General features: G+C 35.4%; 1 protein-coding gene across 1 annotated transcript; it reads left to right on the top strand.

The window, feature by feature from the left end:
- Window positions 1-11648: 11648 nt before the first annotated feature.
- On the top strand, window positions 11649-17302 carry LOC111917053 (delta-1-pyrroline-5-carboxylate synthase). Its single transcript, XM_023912705.2, has 20 exons — window positions 11649-11906; window positions 12905-12976; window positions 13227-13330; window positions 13416-13518; window positions 13582-13743; window positions 13829-14106; window positions 14207-14357; window positions 14520-14684; window positions 14788-14865; window positions 14959-15048; window positions 15141-15227; window positions 15315-15401; window positions 15504-15600; window positions 15675-15778; window positions 15879-15951; window positions 16015-16165; window positions 16278-16346; window positions 16619-16685; window positions 16883-16953; window positions 17041-17302. The coding sequence occupies exons 1-20, from the start codon at window positions 11856-11858 to the stop codon at window positions 17132-17134; spliced, it is 2154 nt and encodes a 717-aa protein (XP_023768473.1). The 5' UTR covers window positions 11649-11855; the 3' UTR covers window positions 17135-17302.
- The last annotated feature ends 3946 nt before the right edge of the window (window positions 17303-21248 follow it).

Genomic DNA, 21248 nt, shown 5'->3' with positions numbered 1-21248 from the left:
GGGAGCAAACTATTTTTCAAAAGTCAATCTAAGGTTGGGGTACCACCAACTATGAGTCTAGGAGGAAGATGTTCTAAAAATTGCATTCAGAACACGCTACGGTCACTACGAGTTCGTGGTGATGCCCTTCGGATTGACAAATGCACCAGGTGTATTCATGGACCTGATGAATCGAGTATGTCGACCTTACTTAGATAAAATTTTGATAGTGTTCATCGATGACATACTGATCTATTCACGAAGTAAGGAAGAACATAGTCAACATCTACGACAAGTCCTGGAGACATTGAGGACGGAAAAGCTATATGCCAAGTTTTCCAAATGTGAATTCTGGATCTGAGAAGTAGACTTGTTGGGTCATGTGGTTAGCATGGATGGGATGTGGACCCCTCCAAAATTAAGGCAATTGAGAACTGGTCCGCACCAAGAACACCAACAGATATCCGTCAATTCTTAGGCCTTGTTGGCTACTACCGAAGGTTCATACAAACCTTCTCCAAGACATCTAAACCACTCACTACCTTGACTCAGAAAGGAGTGACCTTCATCTAAGGGGATAAATAAGAGGTTGATTTCCAAACACTGAAACAATATTTAGGCAACGCTCCTATCTTGTCCCTTCTAGAAGGAATAGAAGACTTTGCGGTTTACTGTGATGCATCAAACCAGGGCCTTGGTTGTGTGCTCATGCAATGGGGAAAAGTCATTGTCTACACCTCCATACAACTTAAGACTCATGAGGTCGACTACACCATTCATGACCTCGAACTAGGAGCAGCGGTGTTTGCCTTGAAGATCTAAAGGCACTTACCTTTATGGTATGAAATGCACAATCTTCACGGACCATAAGAGTCTCCAGCATATCCTCAACCAAAAAGAACTTAACTTGAGGAAAGAACGATGGGTAGAAACAATAAATGAATACGAATTCGAGATTTGTTATCACCCCGGAAAGGCCAATGTAGTAGCAGATGCCCTCAGCCGAAAGGAATACACGGGCCGCTGGGTAAAATCATTAACCATGACTATCCATTCACACCTATACATGCAGATCAAAGAGGATCAACTGGAAACCTTGAAACCCGGAAATTTCGTAGGTGAATCCTTAAGAGGAATGGATAAAAATCTAGAAGTCAAGGGTGACAGAGTTCATTATCTCATGAATCGGATCTGGAGACCAAAATTAGTTGGATTCAGAGATGTTCTCATGAACGAAGCTCACAAGACTCGATAATCCATTCATCCCAGTTCAGACAAGATGTACCTGGACCTCAAGAAACTTTATTGGTGGCCAAACATGAAAGCCGAAATTGCTACCTATGTGGGCAAGTGTCTGACTTACGCCAAGGTCAAGGTAGAATACCAGAAGCCCTCAGGTTTCTTGAAACAACCAGAAATAACCGAGTGGAAGTGGGAGCGGATAACCATGGACTTCATAACCAAATTACCCAAGACGACGGGTGGACTTGACACCATCTGGGTGATCGTTGACAGCTTGACCAAATCCGCACACTTCTTACCAATAAAAGAGATAGACAAGATGGAGAAACTGACCAGAACATACATTAAAGAGATTGTATGACTTCATGGTGTACTAATATCCATCATCTTTGATCGGGATAGTAGATTCACCTCACGGTTCTGGCGGTCACTACAAAAATCCCTGGGAACTAAACTCGACATAAGTACGGCCTACCACCCACAGACCGACGGGCAAAGCGAAAGAACTATCCAAACATAGGAGGATATGTTGAGAGCTTGCATGATAGACTTTGGTAAAGCTTGGGATACCCATTTACCACTCGTCGAGTTCTCATACAACAATAACTATCACACTAGCATCAGAGTTGCTCCATTCGAAGCTCTCTATGGCCGCAAGTGTAGATCACCTCTATGCTGGACCAAAGTGGGAGACACGCAACTAGCAAAGGGGAAAGTTCCTGACAGCACTCTCACCGACCATGAGATTATAAAGGAGACAACAGAGAAGATCTTCTAAATACAAGAAAGACTGAAAGCATCTCGAGATCGACAAAAGAGCTATGCAGATAAGCGATGCAGACCCTTGGAATTCTAGGTTGGTGACGGCGTTCTGTTAAAGGTCTCAACCTAGAAGGGAATGATACGTTTTGGAAAATGTGGGAAACTAAATCCAAGGTACATCGGGCCATTCGAGATTCTTGCTAGAATCGGCCCAGTAGCTTACAAACTCCAACTACCACAAGAACTTAGTAACATACACCCCACCTTTCCGCGTGTCCGATCTAAAGAAATGTCTGCCCGAAGACACTCTTGTAATCCCACTCGATGAAGTCGAGATAAACGGGAGTCTACACTTCATAGAAGAACCTGTGGAAATCATGGACAATGAGATCAAGAGAATGAAATAGAGTCGTATACCCATAGTGAAGGACCGCTGGAATACCAAGCGAGGACCTGAATTCACCTGGGAACAAGAAAACCAGATGATACAGTAGTACCCACATCTCTTCCCTAGTTAGTAAGTAACCACTTTAGAACTAATTTTAGGAAAAAATTCCCTATAAAGGGGTGGATGATGTGACAACTGGAAAAATTCTAGAACAAACAAGGTTTAAGTGTCAACTGTGCACAAGTAAATTCACAACGTAACTTTGATGCAATAGAACTTTGAAAGCCAAAGGGCATGTTTATATTAAGTTAACACACACACACACACCCATATATATATATATATATATATATATATAATACTTGGAAAACCATGTTGGAATGAACCATTGAAAGTCAAATAAAGTCAACAAGACATTAAGGAGTCAAAGGGGTCAACAAAAATCAAATGGTTTTAACATAAAAGCATGTTCATGTGCCATGCCATGAGTTTTCGGTTGTAAGGCCCCATACCTTTGTAATTTCGGTTGTGTATGACCGAAACCCCCCTTCAAAGATCAGCCACAAGACCCAAAACTAATGATAAAAGCCCACTAAGGCTGAAAACCCCACATGCTAGGACCAAAATCTCTTGCTTAAGGCTCATTAGGACCGAAATCATCATTTGTAAGTGTGTATAAGGGGATTTCAGTCATGCCTTGACCTAAATCACCCTCATTAGGGTCGAAATCTCCATAAATATCTTGATATGGTGCCACTTGATTGGTTGAAATTACCTTCCTAATGTGATTTTACTCTTACCAATGTAAACATCAACTCATTGTCACCTCTTATCTTTTATTCTCCTATATAATACATGAATTAGAGACCATTCTCAAAACCCATTCAGTTAAAACATTCACACTTTGAGTTTTCTCTCCATTCTGCAAACCTTCCAAGAACATCAACAAGTCATTCCCAGGAAACCTTTTAATCAACATTGTTCCTTAGGATTATTGTAAGTATTTCTTATATAATCTAGTGTTTATGCAAACATTTCCATGTTAGTCCATTTTATTCACACAATAGTATGTGTTAAAAACTCTTAGGATTCAATCATTTTCATGTGTTCGTAACTTGAAGATCATCGTCATCACTTCGTTACCAAACCACAAAGTCATATAAGGTGAGTTCATAACCCTATATTTTTCACGTCTTTTTTTGTATTTCAAGGGGGGGGGGGGGGGTATAAGTGAAACACAAGAAAAATTGTGCTAAAATACAAACTGTTACTTATGTTTTCTTATATTTTATATACATCCTACGTAAAAATGTTAAATACGTAAAATAACGTTACTACCAAATTATAAACGTTTTACATGCAAGTTGTTAAAAGACAAAGGTTTTCATTTCGACGGATCATACATTTATAAACTATAATATGTATAGTTTGTGGAACATTCACGCCATTTTACCCTTTTGGGACAAATAAATAATTACATAAAAATATAATTATTTTTACATTATATATACACTATAAAAGGGTAATACATACATTTACAAGAAAAAATGATTTTTCATACATAAACCTGTTGATACAAATTTTGTGTGACATTTGGATTCACTGTACTATTAAGTACATAACTTAAGTCCTATATTATAAACCGGAATCACTTATAAGGAGAGCGTGATACTTGTGTATAGATCTATATGAAACTGACATTCCCACACTTAAATTATTAGCTACAGTTAGACCGGCAAGTCTTGGGTGAAAAAAGTCATAACATTCTGATACTTGAAGAACGTTGTCACAAGCCAACTAGTCACTAGTATGGTTATAATAACTTACATGGGGTATTAACAATATATTTTGGTATACGGGGGCTAACAAACATTTAAATGGTTTAATTCTATAAAACTACATTACGCTATTCTCTAGTACAATATATCGGATATTTCAAGAAACATATATTTAAACGGTTTCATGTAAAGTAAAACTAAGTATTACAAAATTTAAGCACCAAAAACTTATACATATCAGTCTTGACGATTCCAAGGCTACAACTCATCTTAAAGGAAATATCGGATTTTATGGAAAATACACTCTATCACTTCACAAGGAAAAAAGACACATTTTCTCATACAAAAGGCTTATGAATTCACCAACTAAATTTTTGACACTTTTTCAAACAACTTGTATTCTCAGGGAATCATTAAAACAAGCAACCTCCATCTTTTGAGGATGGTACGTTTAAGCGTCAAACAAATCTTTTGTCATCATATTGTAATTGACTTTTGAAGCATGTAACACTTATAATGATGTAACTCTTTCAATTATATTTATGATAGTTATGTTGCTTTCTTTACTATTACTAAATTGTTATGATACTATACATGACGTCATCCACACCCGAACGTTTTCGCCGTTCTGGTTTGTGGGTGTGACATTTGTGAATAGAAGGTACTCCAAGATATTTGAGTTTTTGAGGGGTGATATGTCATAAATTTGGGTTGTTGGTCACTAGCTTCCCTCTATGAAAGTGCTAGATGATCTTGATGACTTAAGAGACTAGGGTTTATGGAGTTAAGGTCTTAGCAGCCATGCTAAACCATAAATTTGGAAAATTTATGCTTAATAACATCATTTGTTGCTCAGATCTAAAGTTTAGACGTAAGTGCTTAAGACATTAAGCACTTAATAAGAGGGGTGGTGAGCATCCGTGTACATTGGGCATTCCGAGGGGTATGTTGTGCGTACGAGGTCAACTCCCAGATCCTCGGTCAACTGTAAAGTACGCCCTATGTACACGAGGAGTACGCCCCGCGTACTGACTGAGTCAACCTGGTTGACTTTGGCCTGGATTTTGACTAGGGTTTGACCTAGGTGTATTTTTAGGTATTTGAATGGTAGTCTGTGTTTTGGTTACTGTTATTCGTAATGGTGACCAGTAGCGTGGGTTTCAGAGCAGTGTGTCATTTCAGCTTTATGTTTATCTGTGAGGTGAGTATTTCTTACCACCTTTAGTGGGCCGAAGGCACCAAAGCCGACCCACTATATTGTATGAATAAAAACCATATGCTATCGTATGATTTTTTATGATGTGATTGTATGATTTATGTGTTGAGCTAATTGGGCTCGGAGTCATTATGAACTTCGGGTTGATATGGACCTAGGGGTTGATTCGGACCCGACATAGCTACTTGCTATTATTTTGGGTTGATTCGGACCCGGGGGTTGATACGGACCTGACACAGCCACATGTTGTTATATTATATGCATGTTGTGTGTGGTATTTTGGAAAGCTCACTAAGCTTTATTCTTACAATTTATATTTATGGTTTCAGGTACTTCCAGCTCAAAAAGGGAAGGGCTTGGCGTGATGTCACAACATCATCCCCATATGATTTCCGCACTTGACGTATTTGTACTCGGATGTTTTGGAATACTATAATGATTGATGGCTTTTCGTATAATCGATAAATAAAATTAATGGTTTTTAAATTAAAAAGTTTTAGCACTATTTTTGGGTCATTACGGAGGACAGTTCGGAGGCAGGACCATTTCGGCGTGTAGCCTTTCTGAAATCCAACAACCAAACCAATATAACAATTCTATACACTTCTCCTGTAAGTAGATCAATTAGTATTTTGAGTTGGAATTACTGATAAATCTTATTTATAGGTTCATAATAACTAATTATGACTATAAATATAAGTTACACTGAAAGAAAAGGAGTGCAACTTAACTTACGGAGGTTTTAACAAAAACCAGGAAATTGAGCTTGCAAGACTTCGACCTGATAGCTACTAGATGTTGGGATTCTACGGACTTTTGAGCTAGCCAAAATACCCTAACTACTAAGAGAAATCCGAGTTATGAAAATGGAGGTTCGAGAGATAAGATTTGGGGGATGTGGGGAAGGAATGAACTCTTGTCAACTATTTATAGGGCTTATAATGGCCATGCATGCTGTAACACTTGGATTTGTAAGTTTCATGTTTAGCCCATCATATTAAAAAGCATGGAATTTTGGTCCCTTTAGTTTGTACGTGGGGCGTACCATAGTGTACGCTTGGCGTACTAGTTGAGGTTTGGTCGTAGACTTCACCCACCTACATTAGGCTTATATGGAGTACACTCAGCATACGTGAACCGATATAAAACCCTAATTTTAAGGTGTTGCATTATATTTAAACTTTGTGATAGCCTCACTAGGTCATGTTTAGACAGTCTCCATCTCCTTTTGTTTAGAAAATCAAACCCTAAGTGAGATCTTGAGAGTTTGAGCCTTAAAGTGTGATTGTTGGTGCTTTGTGCAGGAGAAGAAGAAGTGAACTATTTGGATTGGTGCTTGGAGCATGAAGATCTGATATTTGTTCTTCATTTGATTTCCTTGTGACTTAAAAAGCTTCCACCTTGATAATCCATGATGCTAGATCTATTTTGGTGCCATTTTGTGCTTTTTGAATCCATGGTTTGGTTGTTGAGCCTCTTGATTCACTCCACAAGTGATTGATGGTAGATCTACGGTTTATTAGGTCCCTTTGTCCATAAAAATGCAAGCTTTATGGTATTTATGGTCTCATGCACGTGTTAAGTCATTTTTTAAGCTCTAAGAGCCTCATTAAGCCATGCATGCACGTAAAGTTGGCAACTTTATTTGATAAACCACCTTAAGGAAGTCATATCTAAGTGTTGGAGTGAAGTCTTAACCGTTTAAGAGATGAATGGGAAAGTCAGCCAATTTGGTAGAGTAAGTTGGGCGTACAAGCAGGCATGTTGCACGTACAAGCCCTAAAGCGAGTACGCTAAGCGTACGAGCTGAGTACGACCTGTGTACCCGACAATGGGCTTCATATATGTGGGCTTCTCGGTATTGGGCCACATTGGATGTTTGTTGTCTTGGGCCTTATTGGGTTATAAGAATTCTCTTGTTGGTTCGTTGATGTTTTATTGGACTCTTTTGGTTAAAGGCCCATGAAAGGGGTTTGGGCCCAATTTGGAAAATTGGGCCATATTTGGGCTTTGGGTGATTATTTTGGGCTTTTGGACAATTAGATTAGGCCTTGGACTTGGGCCAAGTTAGGGATAGGGTAAAAAGGTATTTTACCATAGTTTGGACTCTTAGTGTGAGTTGGGATCCAATTATTAATTGGACGTTATTTTGTGATTGATAGCGCGGGGATTTTAGTGGTCCAACAGCCAGAGATTTATCTATGAGATTCAACAGTGCGATGTGAGTTTCCTCACCATGTTTAGCGGGTCTAAGACACCAATGTTGACCCATAATCAGTTATGCTAGGATACCATGCCGTTAAAATTCTATAAAATGACATGTTTATCCTTTATTTTTCCCTTTTTATAATTTTCTATTTTTCTATTATATCTTTCCAACTACAGGGATCATTTATGTAACTTACCCCTTTTCTTCCTTACCCTCGTTCCTCTTATCCTAAACCACCATTTAAATGATTATTTCTGCCGCCTGGACCATCATCTGAGCAACACCCACATCCAACGTAGCCATCCTTTGCCAACACCACCTCCTCTGACCCGCCCTTTTATGAAACGTCCCATTTTCACAAACAAAATTTTCATTTTCAATTAACGTAAAACAACGATTTCATAAAAACCAAGTTAAGAAAACTCATTTGTTCCAAAACACAATTGTTTGAAAATCAGGGCAATGTAATAAATGCGGAATCTCTAATGTTGCTGATAAGTGTGTATAGTCACGCCTTTGCCTTCCCACGATCACCAATAGTACCGAAATAACATTTAATCCACAACTGCAAGCCAAAATTTTGTGAGCTCCCCTAAAATACCACACCACAATACACATACAATGCATGTACACACACGACACTTCAATCTGACTGAACCGCATTGTGATGCCTACAGTACACCTAGATTGCTCTCCTTGGCCTCCATTCCATGACTAGTCCCCTTCCCACACCTACATCATACAGCTCGTTCGTACTTGGCTTAAAACACACCGGTGATCCGTCCGGGTATCTTGGCCTACCACAGAAAGTAGGATCGCCTCAACCTACCACCCGATATGTTGGCATATAGATCAAACAAGCAAACAAACAAGAACATAAACACAGACAACTATCTACACTAGTTTACTAGTCTAATAGCCAATTGCAACATATAGAGTATCATACAGTACCCTATGCCACAACCAACAAAACTCTAAGGAATGCTTAACTATATGTAATTAGAGGTGAGATAGACATGCGAATAGGTGATCCCACTTTAGAGCTACAACCAAACAAAGAACAAGCAAAAAAGCCTAGATCAAGAGTTCTCAGGCTATCCTACGTGAATACATATACCCCCCAGGGCACCCCACTAGACGATTATCAACTTACTGGTACTCTATCTAGCATACCACTACTTATATATCCTAACATAGAAGTACTCTAGCTAGCATACCAGTACTCCTTTATCCTAACATACAAGGATATACATTGTAAAATGTAGTGTAGTGAGGAAACTCACCTGAAATGAAAAACTAGATAATATTACAACACTCACAATTCCTTTCACTGGACAAACCTACGAACTAACTACCGCTCAATCAAAGGGCACAACTTGGCCGACAAACCAAATCTATAAGTTAAACCCAAGTTCAAGTTGGTCAAAATTAAATAGTCAATAGTCAACAAAAATCAACGGTTAATAGGTCCATGAACCTTACGACATGGCAAGCTATTGGCCATTTCGTGGCCAACTAAAGACAAAACAGTCAAACATTTGAGCTCCACCACGTCACGGAAAGCCCTTAGCCATGTCGTGGTTTCTGACAGAATGTCAAAATCTTCATCAAGTGCTTAACCCTTACGGATCTAAAACCATAACCTCATATCTACTTCTTTTCAATGACTTAATGGATAAAGTTTCCAACTTTATCCATTAGGACTCCATTATAAGGCTATATCTACAAACCTAAGTCCATTAAGTCCCTAATGGGGCCATGCATGGACACAAGGGGCCTCTAAGATTGTTCCAGTTTCTCATTCTACATAACACATTGACCATAAAGGAGCCATACCAAGCTCTGGAGTTCCTCCAACTCCAAGAGCATCCATAAAAGGGACCAAAACCACCCAATCATGATCTCAAACTTGAATCTAGAAGAAGAAGTACCAACATATGAACTTTATACCTCTAATAACTTATAAATCTGAAGAGAATGTTGGATCCAACCTTGCTCCTTATTCCCTTGCACCAATATGAACCTTTCATTTCCCTAAGCTTTACCAAAATCCAAAGAATAAGCTCCAAATCAAGAAATCAAGCCCTCAAACAAGCATAGAGGCTAGGGTTTCATATGTAAGGGTTGCAGGTTGAAGATGATGCCCTAATCCTTGAGATTAGATGCTTAAATATTGAAGAAACCTTAAAAGATCATGGGATTGAGTTGCAGCTTCTGCTATATCGTGACATTCCTTTTGCCACGTCATGGCGCCCATCATATATGTGTTTCATGAATTTGGCATGCCACGTCGTGGTGCTCCATTCACGATGTCTGGTATTCCCAAAAAATTTACATTTGATCCCTCCAAGGCTGCAACTAACACATTCTGGATAATTGGTGTTACATTTTGCCAGCGAGCCCTAAACCAATGTGGTTGTAGATTGGCTTTTCTTGCTTTTGATACTGTACATTTTCATATTCCTTACTTGGGGTTTCTGTTTTGAGATAGAATATTAAAAACTCAAAATTGATGTTCATTAGACATTAATAGAGTTTCACACAACTGATTACACAATTAGACACTAGTTAATGAAACACATAAAATTTATTGACATCTAAAGCCTTATTTACAGACATGCGAAATGAAACCTTTGATCTTTGAATTAGAAAACTTTGTTCATCATGACAAGGAGATCGTCGAGGCTTGATAGATCCATGATGTTTTCAAAATACTGAGTTGCTGAATCTCCGTTGAGGAAAGCATTGACGGAAGAAGTATCCCATGACATCTCAAAGAAAAGGTTACCGATTTTCTCACAATCTAATACCAAGTTCACAAATTCTTTTTTTGGCTTCTTCATTTGATTGCGATCTTCCATGGAGGTAGCTTCATCGACTTCAGAAAGCATCGTTGAGGGTTCTTACACCATTCTCCCTCCATAGGACATCAGAACAATCAAACGAGTTGCTACCATGATCGTAACCGAAGTAAAAGGCGGCGACGACAACGCGATTACTTTTTGGTTTCTCTTATCAAAGTTTGTAAATAGGTTTCTGGGATTTGGGCTTCGCAGGAGAATGAAAGTTTGAAGATTTGTAAAGAGATTCATTGCTAAAATAGATGAAGAACTTAGGTGAGCTCCAATCGAAACGAGGTTATGAGGAGGAAGAGAGTAATTTTAAGGTTACATTACAACAACATATGTGGAAAAATGTGGTGGTGGGAGTGAGAAGAGGGGAAAAAGTTGAGCCGGAGGAGAAAATGACTAATAGAGATGTGTACGTTGGGTTAGGTTTTTGGTGGGCCTATTGTTTTATTTTCATAACAGATTAAATTATTTTATATGGAGGATTTTTAGGATTTTTTCTCCAAAAACACAAATCTGGGTTCGATTTCAAATTCAATCTAACTTCAAATTCTTTTCCACAGTTTTGGTATTGTTCGATTTTAAGAGATTTTAAGGTTGGTGGATGTTAAGAGGATTTAAGTTTGAAGATAAAGATGGTTTTAATGTTTATGCTCCATTATTTTCATTGATTTGAATAAGAAGCTTTTGATTTTTTGAAAATTTGAAGATGAAGATGGTTTGAATGGTTTTTGAAGATCTAAGATGATGGTGGTTGAATGTTCTTCGTTACCAAGAATACAATAGTATTTTTAAAATTACATACATGGTCCATGCAGTTTAGAGAAGTAACAATAAAATACAAAAGTTTGAAAAAGAAAAAAGAAAGTGTAAAAATGTTATTTTACAGAATTTTAATGACATGTTTTTGAGCCTATGTCGGAAGAACCATTTCCGCAATATCGACAAAAATAAGGACCAAGTCCGTCTATTTTTTGAAATTAAATTGTATGTGTCTATTCCGCTAAATCATAGGACCATTTAAGTAACTTTGTCTAAATAAAACGAATACATTTAAAGATCTCTGAGGTATATTTGAGTTCTTATTTGATATATTTGAGGTTCTATTTGATTTTAACAAAGTATATAATATAATACCATATAAAATACTAATATACAACTCCAAGCCATACGGCAGGCGCCATCTGTTGGAGCCGTATATTGTCGTCACGTTCACCTCGCCTCTCCGCAGCCCCACCCCTCTCTCTCAACCTATACCCTTCTCTCTATCACCATTTTCACTAATCAGAACACCTACAAAACCACACACACACTACTATTCTCTCCCTATCTCAAAACATACGTTCACTGCGTTTCTTTTCTCTCTCTCTCACTCCTTGATTCTGGGGTTTTACCATCGAAAAACCTCGCTAGCATTCAATCGATTTACGCCATGGATCCTACTCGAGCTTTTGTCAAGAATGTCAAGCGTGTAGTCGTCAAGGTCTACCATCTTATTTGCATTTTCATTAACAGCGTTTTGTTTGTATCCTATAAATTTTTTCTTTCTTTGTTTCATGTTTGATGTTTATCTGTGGTTTAAGTGGATTTGCTTGATCGAGTTCGATTATCCATCTCTGTTTTTTCAGATCGCGATTATCAACAGATTTTTGTTGTTTATTATTATTACCTTTCATGTACGGTTTGGTGTATGGATGAAAGACACTTGTCAACCTTTGCCATGCACACGATAACGACAATTTGGATCGCATATGCATTCATATCTGATAACGCCAGATTCCGTTTCACTTAGCCTTTTAATGGTTTCATGTGGCAACACGATTTGTTTGTCTATCTTCTTCTCAGATTATGATGTCCACATATTTGATTATAAAAGACAAAGTACTTGATATTTTAATATTTGTTAATTAACAAATTATTTATTAAGAGTTATAGATGTTTATTCACTGCGATTGGATCTCTTGCTTTGGCATATAATTTGCCCTAAAAAGTAACAAAATAATGAAAATATGTTTATATGCTTGATATACTTATGGAAAAGGCAAAAAATTGATACATAGTTTTACAAATCAATAGAAAAAACAATGAATTTGGGTATTCCCTAAAAGATTAGAAATACAAATGGAACTTGTAGACCTCTTGTTTATGTAATTTTGAACAGAGCTAAAATAAAAACTCTATGAGCACCATGTGTATAATATATTAAAATGTGGTTATTGATTGAATCCTAGGGGCCCTTGCTTTTGTCCTTTTGTTTTGTTAGGAAAAACTTTATCTTTTTATTATTAAGAACCTATAGCTTTTTGTGATGATTACTGTTTATTATAAAAAAAAGGTTATTACTATTATCTTGAACCAAAGCTTGTCCAATAATGAGATAATGCCAAATGTCATCTAAAAGCAAGATTTTATGGAAGTGAACTTGAGGTTAAAGATGACATTTTTACCCTCTGTCTAACCATGTTACCTTTATGACTTTAGGTAGGAACAGCTGTGGTTACCCGAGATGATGGGAGATTAGCTGTAGGCCGACTTGGAGCTATATTTGAACAGGTATTTCATTAAGCTCATGCATAAATTTCATATATAGTAACTCACTAATTACTGAATTTTCCAAGTGAACTCACATTACGTATGACTTTAGCTTTCCTTCACCTTCATTGCTTTCGTATGTGAAAGAAGGAATAGAAAATGACATTTTTACCCTTTCACATCATTGCTGTTGAATATGATTTCAGCATGCTGAGTACTTTGTTCCAATCATGTTTTTGTTTAACTCATATAACAAACGATTTGGTTGCAGCTTGAAAAGTTGAACTCCAGAGGCTTTGAAATAATTTTAGTTACTTCAGGAGCTGTTGGAGCAGGGCGCCAAAGGCTTAAATACAGAAAAATGATCAACAGCAGGTCCTTTGTCTTTCTGACTGTCTTTCATAAGTGTTGACTCCAGGGGTATATTTGTCAGCTTTTCTGAAAATTTATTTTACTGTAGTTTTGCTGACCTCCAAAAACCACAAGTTGAACTTGATGGAAAGGCTTGTGCAGCTGTTGGTCAAAATGGTTTAATGGCATTGTACGACACTTTATTCAGCCAGGTAAAACTGTTAGCTTAAATACATGGGTATTTTGGTCATTTCTAACACAATGCTGTTTTGCAGTTGGATGTGACATCCTCTCAACTCCTAGTCACAGATAATGATTTCAAGAATGCAGATTTCAGGGTTCAACTTTCTCAAACAGTTGACTCATTGCTAGATCTAAGGAGCATCCCAATTTTCAATGAAAATGATGCAATCAGTACAAGAAGAGCTCCTTATGAGGTATATAATGGAACGTCATTGTATAACTAGATATATACGTGTCGTCGCAGTTATAATTTGAGGAAAACTGTGTGTTTCATTTCAGGATTCATCTGGTATTTTTTGGGATAACGACAGTCTGGCAGCTCTTCTGGCTATGGAGTTAAAGGCGGATCTTCTTGTGTTGTTGAGCGATGTTGATGGACTTTATAGTGGTCCTCCCAGTGATCCAAGGTCAAAGCTGATCCATACATATGTGAAACAAAAACATCAAAAGGCAATCAGTTTTGGAGATAAGTCAAGAATGGGAAGAGGTGGAATGGATGCAAAAGTCAAAGCTGCATCCAATGCGGCTTATTCTGGCACACCTGTTGTTATTGCAAGGTATCATATTCTACATACAATACTTGATCTTGGTTTCTTTCTCTGTTTTACTTAATATTTTATATACTGAATAAATTTGCTATCGTTTTCATGATTGTAGTGGTTATGCTGCTAATAACATCATAAAGGTTCTAAATGGAGAACGTGTGGGTACTCTTTTTCATAAAGATGCGCATATGTGGATTCCAATTACTGAAATCGGTCCACATGAAATGGCAGTTTCAGCTCGTGAAGCCTCTCGACGCCTTCAGGTTTAATTAATCTCATGCTTACAGTAAATTTTTTGGTTGGAAATTTTTTTAGACCATTTCCCAACAATAAATACATACGCACATATTTACTTGTAGAAACAAACATATATAAGTATTAGATTTGTATAGATTCGTTACTTATTCTTCTATTGGGTATTATAGGCATTATCAAGCAAAGAAAGAAAGAAGATTTTGTTGGATGTAGCTGCTGCATTGGAGGCAAATGAACAGTTTATCATGCTTGAAAATGATGCTGATGTGGAAATAGCACGTGATGCAGGTTATGATGAAGCTTTGGTAGCTCGTTTAGCTTTAAAGCCTAGCAAGGTAAAATATCTCTTGTAATTCTATAAATCTTAGAGTATTTTTTTGAAATTATATATCTTTTTTTTTTTTGAAAACTTTTAATTAATGCGATTATTGTCTTCAGATACGTGCTCTTGCAGAATCTGTGCGTAAACTAGCAGAAATGGAAGAACCCATTGGCAAAGTTTTGAAAAGAACAGAGGTGAGATAAATTAAACCTGAAGGCTACTGTATTGAATAAAAATCTGAGATCTATCATTTTAAAAAAATAAAAATAAATAATATTTACTTCCAGCTTGCTGAAGGGCTCATCTTAGAGAAGAAATCATGTCCTTTAGGTGTGCTACTTATTGTCTTTGAATCACGCCCTGATGCATTAGTTCAGGTAACAAGAATATATTTTTCTTTTTTCTTTTTTCTTTTGATGTTGCATATTTTCACATATTGATCTCTAGTTTTTCTGAAATGAATTCACAGATTGCTTCATTGGCAATCCGTAGTGGGAATGGTTTGTTACTGAAAGGAGGGAAAGAAGCTAAAAGATCAAATGCAATACTACACAAGGTTTTCAAAATCCTTTTTATTAAAAATCCTACATTATTTTATTTATAAATCTGACTTTTTTTTTTTTTTAAAAAAATAAAAACATAGGTAATCACTTCTGCCCTCCCAGAAACTGTTGGAACAAAACTAATTGGACTTTTGACATCAAGGGAAGAAATCCCAGACTTGTTAAAGGTTTGTGGAAAACGTTGCATGCTTGTTACTGATTACAATATATTTTCAATTTTTTTTTGCTAATATATTTTTTTTCCTTTTTTACCCCTCATTTTTAAACAGCTTGATGATGTGATAGATCTTGTGATCCCAAGAGGAAGCAATAAACTTGTTTCCCAAATTAAGAACTCGACGAAAATCCCTGTTCTTGGTCATTCTGGTAATATTAAAACTTTCACAATGACACAAATCAAATAATAAATGAAATTAAAATTATAATTTTTCTAATTTCAGATGGAATTTGCCATGTATACGTCGATAAGGCAGCTAATTTGGAAATGGCGAAAAAGATTGTTTTGGATGCAAAAACAGATTATCCAGCAGCCTGTAACGCTATGGTAAATTTAATACCGGTTTATATTTTTAATTAATTTCACATATTTATAAGTACTTTTTCTATTAACTTTATTCATGAAAATCTATTTTTTTTTATATTAGGAAACACTACTTGTGCACAAGGACTTGACTAATGGTGGGCTTCAAGAGCTTGTTAAAGAACTTGAACAAGAAGGTACAACATCGACTTCATAAAATATGTTTTCAGGGTTAAAAATGTAATTTTATCTCCTAACAGGTGTTACACTATTTTCTGGACCACGAGTGAATGGTTTGGTTAACTTCACAAAGGCAAATACATTTCATTATGAGTATAACTCCAAGGCTTGCACAATTGAAGTAGTGAACAATGTTGATGAGGCCATTGAACATATACACAGTTATGGAAGGTAACATATTAAAAGGATTTATCTTGTTCAAAGTGAATAATAAATTAAATTGTTGAATTTTTTCTTTCTTTTTTTTTTTTGGATATTTGGTAACTTTCTTTTTCCATTTCAGTTCCCACACCGAGTGCATTGTCACAGAGGATCACAAAGTTGCTGAACATTTTCTAAGTCGAGTTGACAGGTGTGTATTTTATACTACAAATAATAAAAGCGAGGGCAAATTGGTCATTTTCACATATCAACAGCTTGGCTGTTGAAGTTAACGACTCAAGGACCATTACAAAACAAAAGCCAGAAATAAGGACCAAAAATGGGATAAAAGATTCCTTTCGTATCCAAAACCAAAGAAAATTGCAAACCACAGGACCATTTTTTTGCAGTTTACTCTTAGATTATTTAAATAAAAAATAAATATTGTATTGATTATGCTTTTTTTTTTTTTCATTTTATCAGTGCTGCAGTTTTCCACAATGCAAGCACACGATTTTGTGATGGTGCACGGTTTGGACTAGGAGCAGAGGTATGATATCTTAAATTTATATTGTTGGTTAAATATAATTCAAGCACAATTGTTTTAAAAAAAAAGCACTATAAGAAGTTAAGCAACTAGAACGTTTACTTTAAAAAATACCCTTTATTTTAATGGGTATTCTTCGAACTATAATATCATATATTCTCACTTCATTTTTGGAATTCTTTAATCTTTCTCCTTAACAGGTTGGAATCAGTACAAGCAAAATCCATGCACGAGGTCCGGTTGGAGTAGAGGGACTCCTAACAACCCGATGGTAAGCATGAATCTTTAAATATCATATGAGGGGCATTTTTGTACTTTCACGCACCCAACCTAATGAAAAAGGATATTTGTACTACAGGGTACTGAGAGGTCAAGGGCAAGTGGTGGAGGGTGACAAAGGGGTCGTTTACACCCATAAAGACCTTCTAAAAGCTACTAGCAATGGCTTCTAGATTTTTACCCTTCTTCTGGTATGGTAATTATGTTTAATTAGGATCTGAAGGACACTATTTTAATAATGTAATATGGCAGTTTGATTGGATATTTGGTAATGTATTAAACATTTTTATTAAATTTTTGTCATGTTATCGGATATTGGTATAACATGTATTTGTTAGGCATTGGTAGTTCGGTAACTTGTTCTATTAATTAGCAGAATTATGATTTTTTTTTTTATTTTTTTAATTTTTTTTATCTATCTCAAACTTATTTAAGTAAACATATCTCAAGCTATTCACGTTTTCAAAGTCAAGTTTGCTTTTTACAAGTCATAGAAACATTATATACAGATTAGAAAATTTACACTTTCTTTTCTATATATAAAAATGAGATCTGGAATCGGTTACAATTGATTACAAAATTTTAGAACTAGAACTGGTCCTGGGAACGTTGGTTCTATGTTATTTTGTGTTAGATTTTATGATGACGTATGTAGTAAACTAGCTTGATAGTCTCTTATAGTGTACAATTGCGAGTGTCAAGTGTAACTGGCATTGTATGTAATAAAAGATAGAGTAAATTTTGGTCCTAGTATTGGGATTTTGTTATGACTTATGAGTGGTCCATGTGAAGGGTTTTGGTATCATTCGTGGTCCCTGAGACTTAACCATGTTTGTTTATTCCGTTAAATGCATGTGAAAAGGCCAATAGACCCCTTTACCATTTAGTTGCTCTCTGACGCCTGCAATTCCAAACGCCCTTGTCATCTTCTCTCTTTGTAAGAACCTTGACATCCACCACCACCACTTCTATCTGTTCCCCATTTACTTTATCCGTAAATTCTCTCTGTCCATTTCCCATTTCCCGTCTTCTTCTCTGAATCAAACTTCAAGCTCGAATGGTTAACGTGTTAGATGTTGTTGGTGAGTCAATTTTGGAGTGTGTGTCGTATTTATAGCCAATTTGTTGGTGAGTACATTTAGGTCATTACATTTTGACTACTACCATGAGAAAGAGTGACATGCTTCTTGGATATGCACATTTTCATCCTATACCATCCCTATAATACAATTTGGGTAGGTATATTTTTGAATAGTTTTTGATTTTAGGATTACTTCAAAGTATCTTGATTATCTCTCTTATCGTCTTTAACCATTCAATTTTGACTTTTATTGACATTAACCTTTGGCCATTGGTGCCGGTGGAGCACACACGACTGGTTCATATGTGTATTTTTTACGAACTTTAAGAAATCTTGGCGTTTGTGCACATATGCACTTGCTATATATAAATATATTTTTTTTCAATTTTTTATTTTATCAATTTTTTCATTTGCGAATATGCTTCTATAAGACCGATTTGGTGCTTTACGTCACTTTATTTGAAAAAAAAATATTACACAAAAAAGTTCGCACTTTAAAAGTGGTTCGCAGGAACATATATGTTTGCAAAACACACACACACACACACACACACACACACACACACATATATATATATATATATATATATATATATATATATATATATATATATATATATATATATATATATATATATATATATATAGGAGTAGGATCAAACGAGAACACCAAAATGGTTGAGAACGTGAGAACAAAGTATATTTATTTGTGATTTCATGTATTCATATGTGGAGAAATGATAAATTTTTACGCCTTTAATTTCAATCGAAGAAAAAATCATATTCATGTTGATTGTGCGTAAAAATTTAATATTTCTCCATAAATGAATACATGAAATCACAAATGAATATACATGTTCTCGCGTTCTTAACCTTTTAGTTGTTCTCATTTGATCATATATATATATATATATATATATATATATATATATATATATATATATATATATATATATATATATATATATATATATATATATATAGCTGGGTTTTTTATTCAAAATTAATTTAAAAAACAAGAAATTTAGGCAAAGGAAGACTTATAAATTTAAATAACATAAACAAGTTAAACCCACCAAGGATCATCTTGCAAGTTGTAGAAAGATTAAATCAACAACCAAATAAGAGATGAAAAAAAATAAAAACTTTTGTAGTTCTTTGAGTCCTTTTGGGAAGCTTAGAAGTTGATGAAGAATGATGAATTTAAGAGACACCAACAATGACTCAACTTGATGTAGAATGCTAGTTCTTTTGTATAAAACTCTTAATCTCTTAAGCTTGAAGTTGACAACCAATATGAACTTCAAGAGAGCATAAGATGAGCAAGTATTCTTCAAGTTTGAAAGCAAAAGAAGAGAGAGTGAGAGAGTGCATGCATGTTACGGTTTTCATAGCTAGAATGAATCCAAAATGCAAGCCCCTTCTTAATGCTTAAAGTAGAGTTAATAACCACAAGGTCTTAACACTTTTAGAGCACCCATGTCCCTATGTCACGAGAATGTCCCAACATGTTTTACTATCTTGATTTCTTTCAATTAAAGAATTGAAAAACCCATTCCGTTCTTTCTTTATCAATTTTTGGCCCATTCCTTAAAAGGAAGAAGAATTGTTTGAATTTTATAAACTCAAAGTTTATAAAGTATAAACTTTGTGTTTAGGTAAAAGACAAAAAGATTCAACTAGTCCAAAAGGTTGTAAATGACTTATTAATTCATACCATATAAAATAATATGATATTTGCTAATGAAAATTATTATTTCTTAGAAATAAATAATTTCCAATTAATTATAAGAGTTTATTGATTATTTATTAAAATCAATTTCTAATAAATAATCAAATTATATCAAGTTGTTGTTAGTGTGGCCTAATAGTATCATATGTTAATTAGAAATATCACTTTAATATGATTCTTGAGCATACATGATCCTTCAATCTCCCACTTGAACAAGATTCATATTAGATTGATATAGACAGTGGTGTACGTCTAACAACATTTTACTGCTCCTAATAACATATGACTTTGTGTCATTCTATCAACGCGCAATTCCTAAAAAGCTCCAAGCTACAACTAGTGTATAAGGTACAAATCCCATCTTGAATACATAAGCCTCTCGCATAGTACACACCATACCTAAAAATGACTTTTATAATTGCTCGGTTAAGGACCAGCGTTTGACCATATCTAAGCACAATACTCCTTACAGTTAAGTCCCACTATGTATATCAAATGTTAAGGATACAAAGATAGCACATTTTAATCAATTATGATTCATGACAACAATCCATGAGATGATCTTGATGTGGTTCAGTTCAATACCATTTCTCTGACAAGTACCTATGAGACTTGGTTACAACCCATTGCCTACCTTCATCCACTGAAAATCAACCAATCCAATTCATATTAGTCTTATTTCATGATTGCTCCCACAGTTATAACCGACTATGATCTTTTAGAATAATAAGATTATTCATGGATTAAACATGTTAATATAGAACACAACAAGTATTGGTGTTATGATCATATCCTAGTATATCAAAACAATATATAATAGTTGTTGTTACAATGTTCCAATATCCAAATACTAAATCCAAATCAAAATCCCATTTCTACAATAGTAAATTCTTACAGATGAAGTGTGACCATTCATACTTAGCTTAGAAGAAGGACTTTATTAATGGGTTCGAATAAACTTAATTTGTGTGAATTATGTGAATACTATCATCTCCATATTTGACTTTGCTCTAGGTATAGTTAAATATCTTGGAGTATATGATTGGTGTTCTTTCATGACAGAGTCTCTTAGCTTGATTAAGTATACTCTCGAAGTCACAAAGATTTCTATTTGATCCTTGAGAGGCAGAAATCGATATAGTTTTTCAATGAACCCATCTATCCAATCATATCAGATTTCAACTTCTAAAGTAGTGTATTATTATTTTACAGTAGATTGTGTCATTTTTTGGTGCTTGGACCTCATTCCAACCAAACTTACTCTTCATCCCACAATGAAGTCATAATCAAATTATAATTCATATTTATCTCTATTTACTTATAAATCAGAATCTTATGTAGCTCTTTACATGAAGATTTTATTCTAAACTAATTGTCTCATATACGTTCTCTTAGTTCCTCTAAAGTTGTCTTAGAATGTTCCTATAGTCATCCGATGACTTAACCATGTATCTAATTGGTATATTATGATATG

The sequence above is a fragment of the Lactuca sativa genome, chromosome 8 (assembly GCF_002870075.4).
Source record: "Lactuca sativa cultivar Salinas chromosome 8, Lsat_Salinas_v11, whole genome shotgun sequence".
Classification (NCBI taxonomy): Eukaryota; Viridiplantae; Streptophyta; class Magnoliopsida; order Asterales; family Asteraceae; genus Lactuca; species Lactuca sativa.
Note: the sequence above shows the minus strand (reverse complement) of the source record. Positions and strands in the feature narration are given on the sequence as shown.

Excerpts from the sequence above, each read along its gene's own strand:
- LOC111917053 (XM_023912705.2), top strand. The coding sequence starts at position 11,856 with ATGGATCCTACTCGAGCTTTTGTCAAGAATGTCAAGCGTGTAGTCGTC. Across the intron at positions 13,744-13,828 it reads CAAGAAGAGCTCCTTATGAG|GATTCATCTGGTATTTTTTG; the intron begins GTATATAATGGA and ends GTTTCATTTCAG. Across the intron at positions 15,228-15,314 it reads CAAATGCAATACTACACAAG|GTAATCACTTCTGCCCTCCC; the intron begins GTTTTCAAAATC and ends ATAAAAACATAG.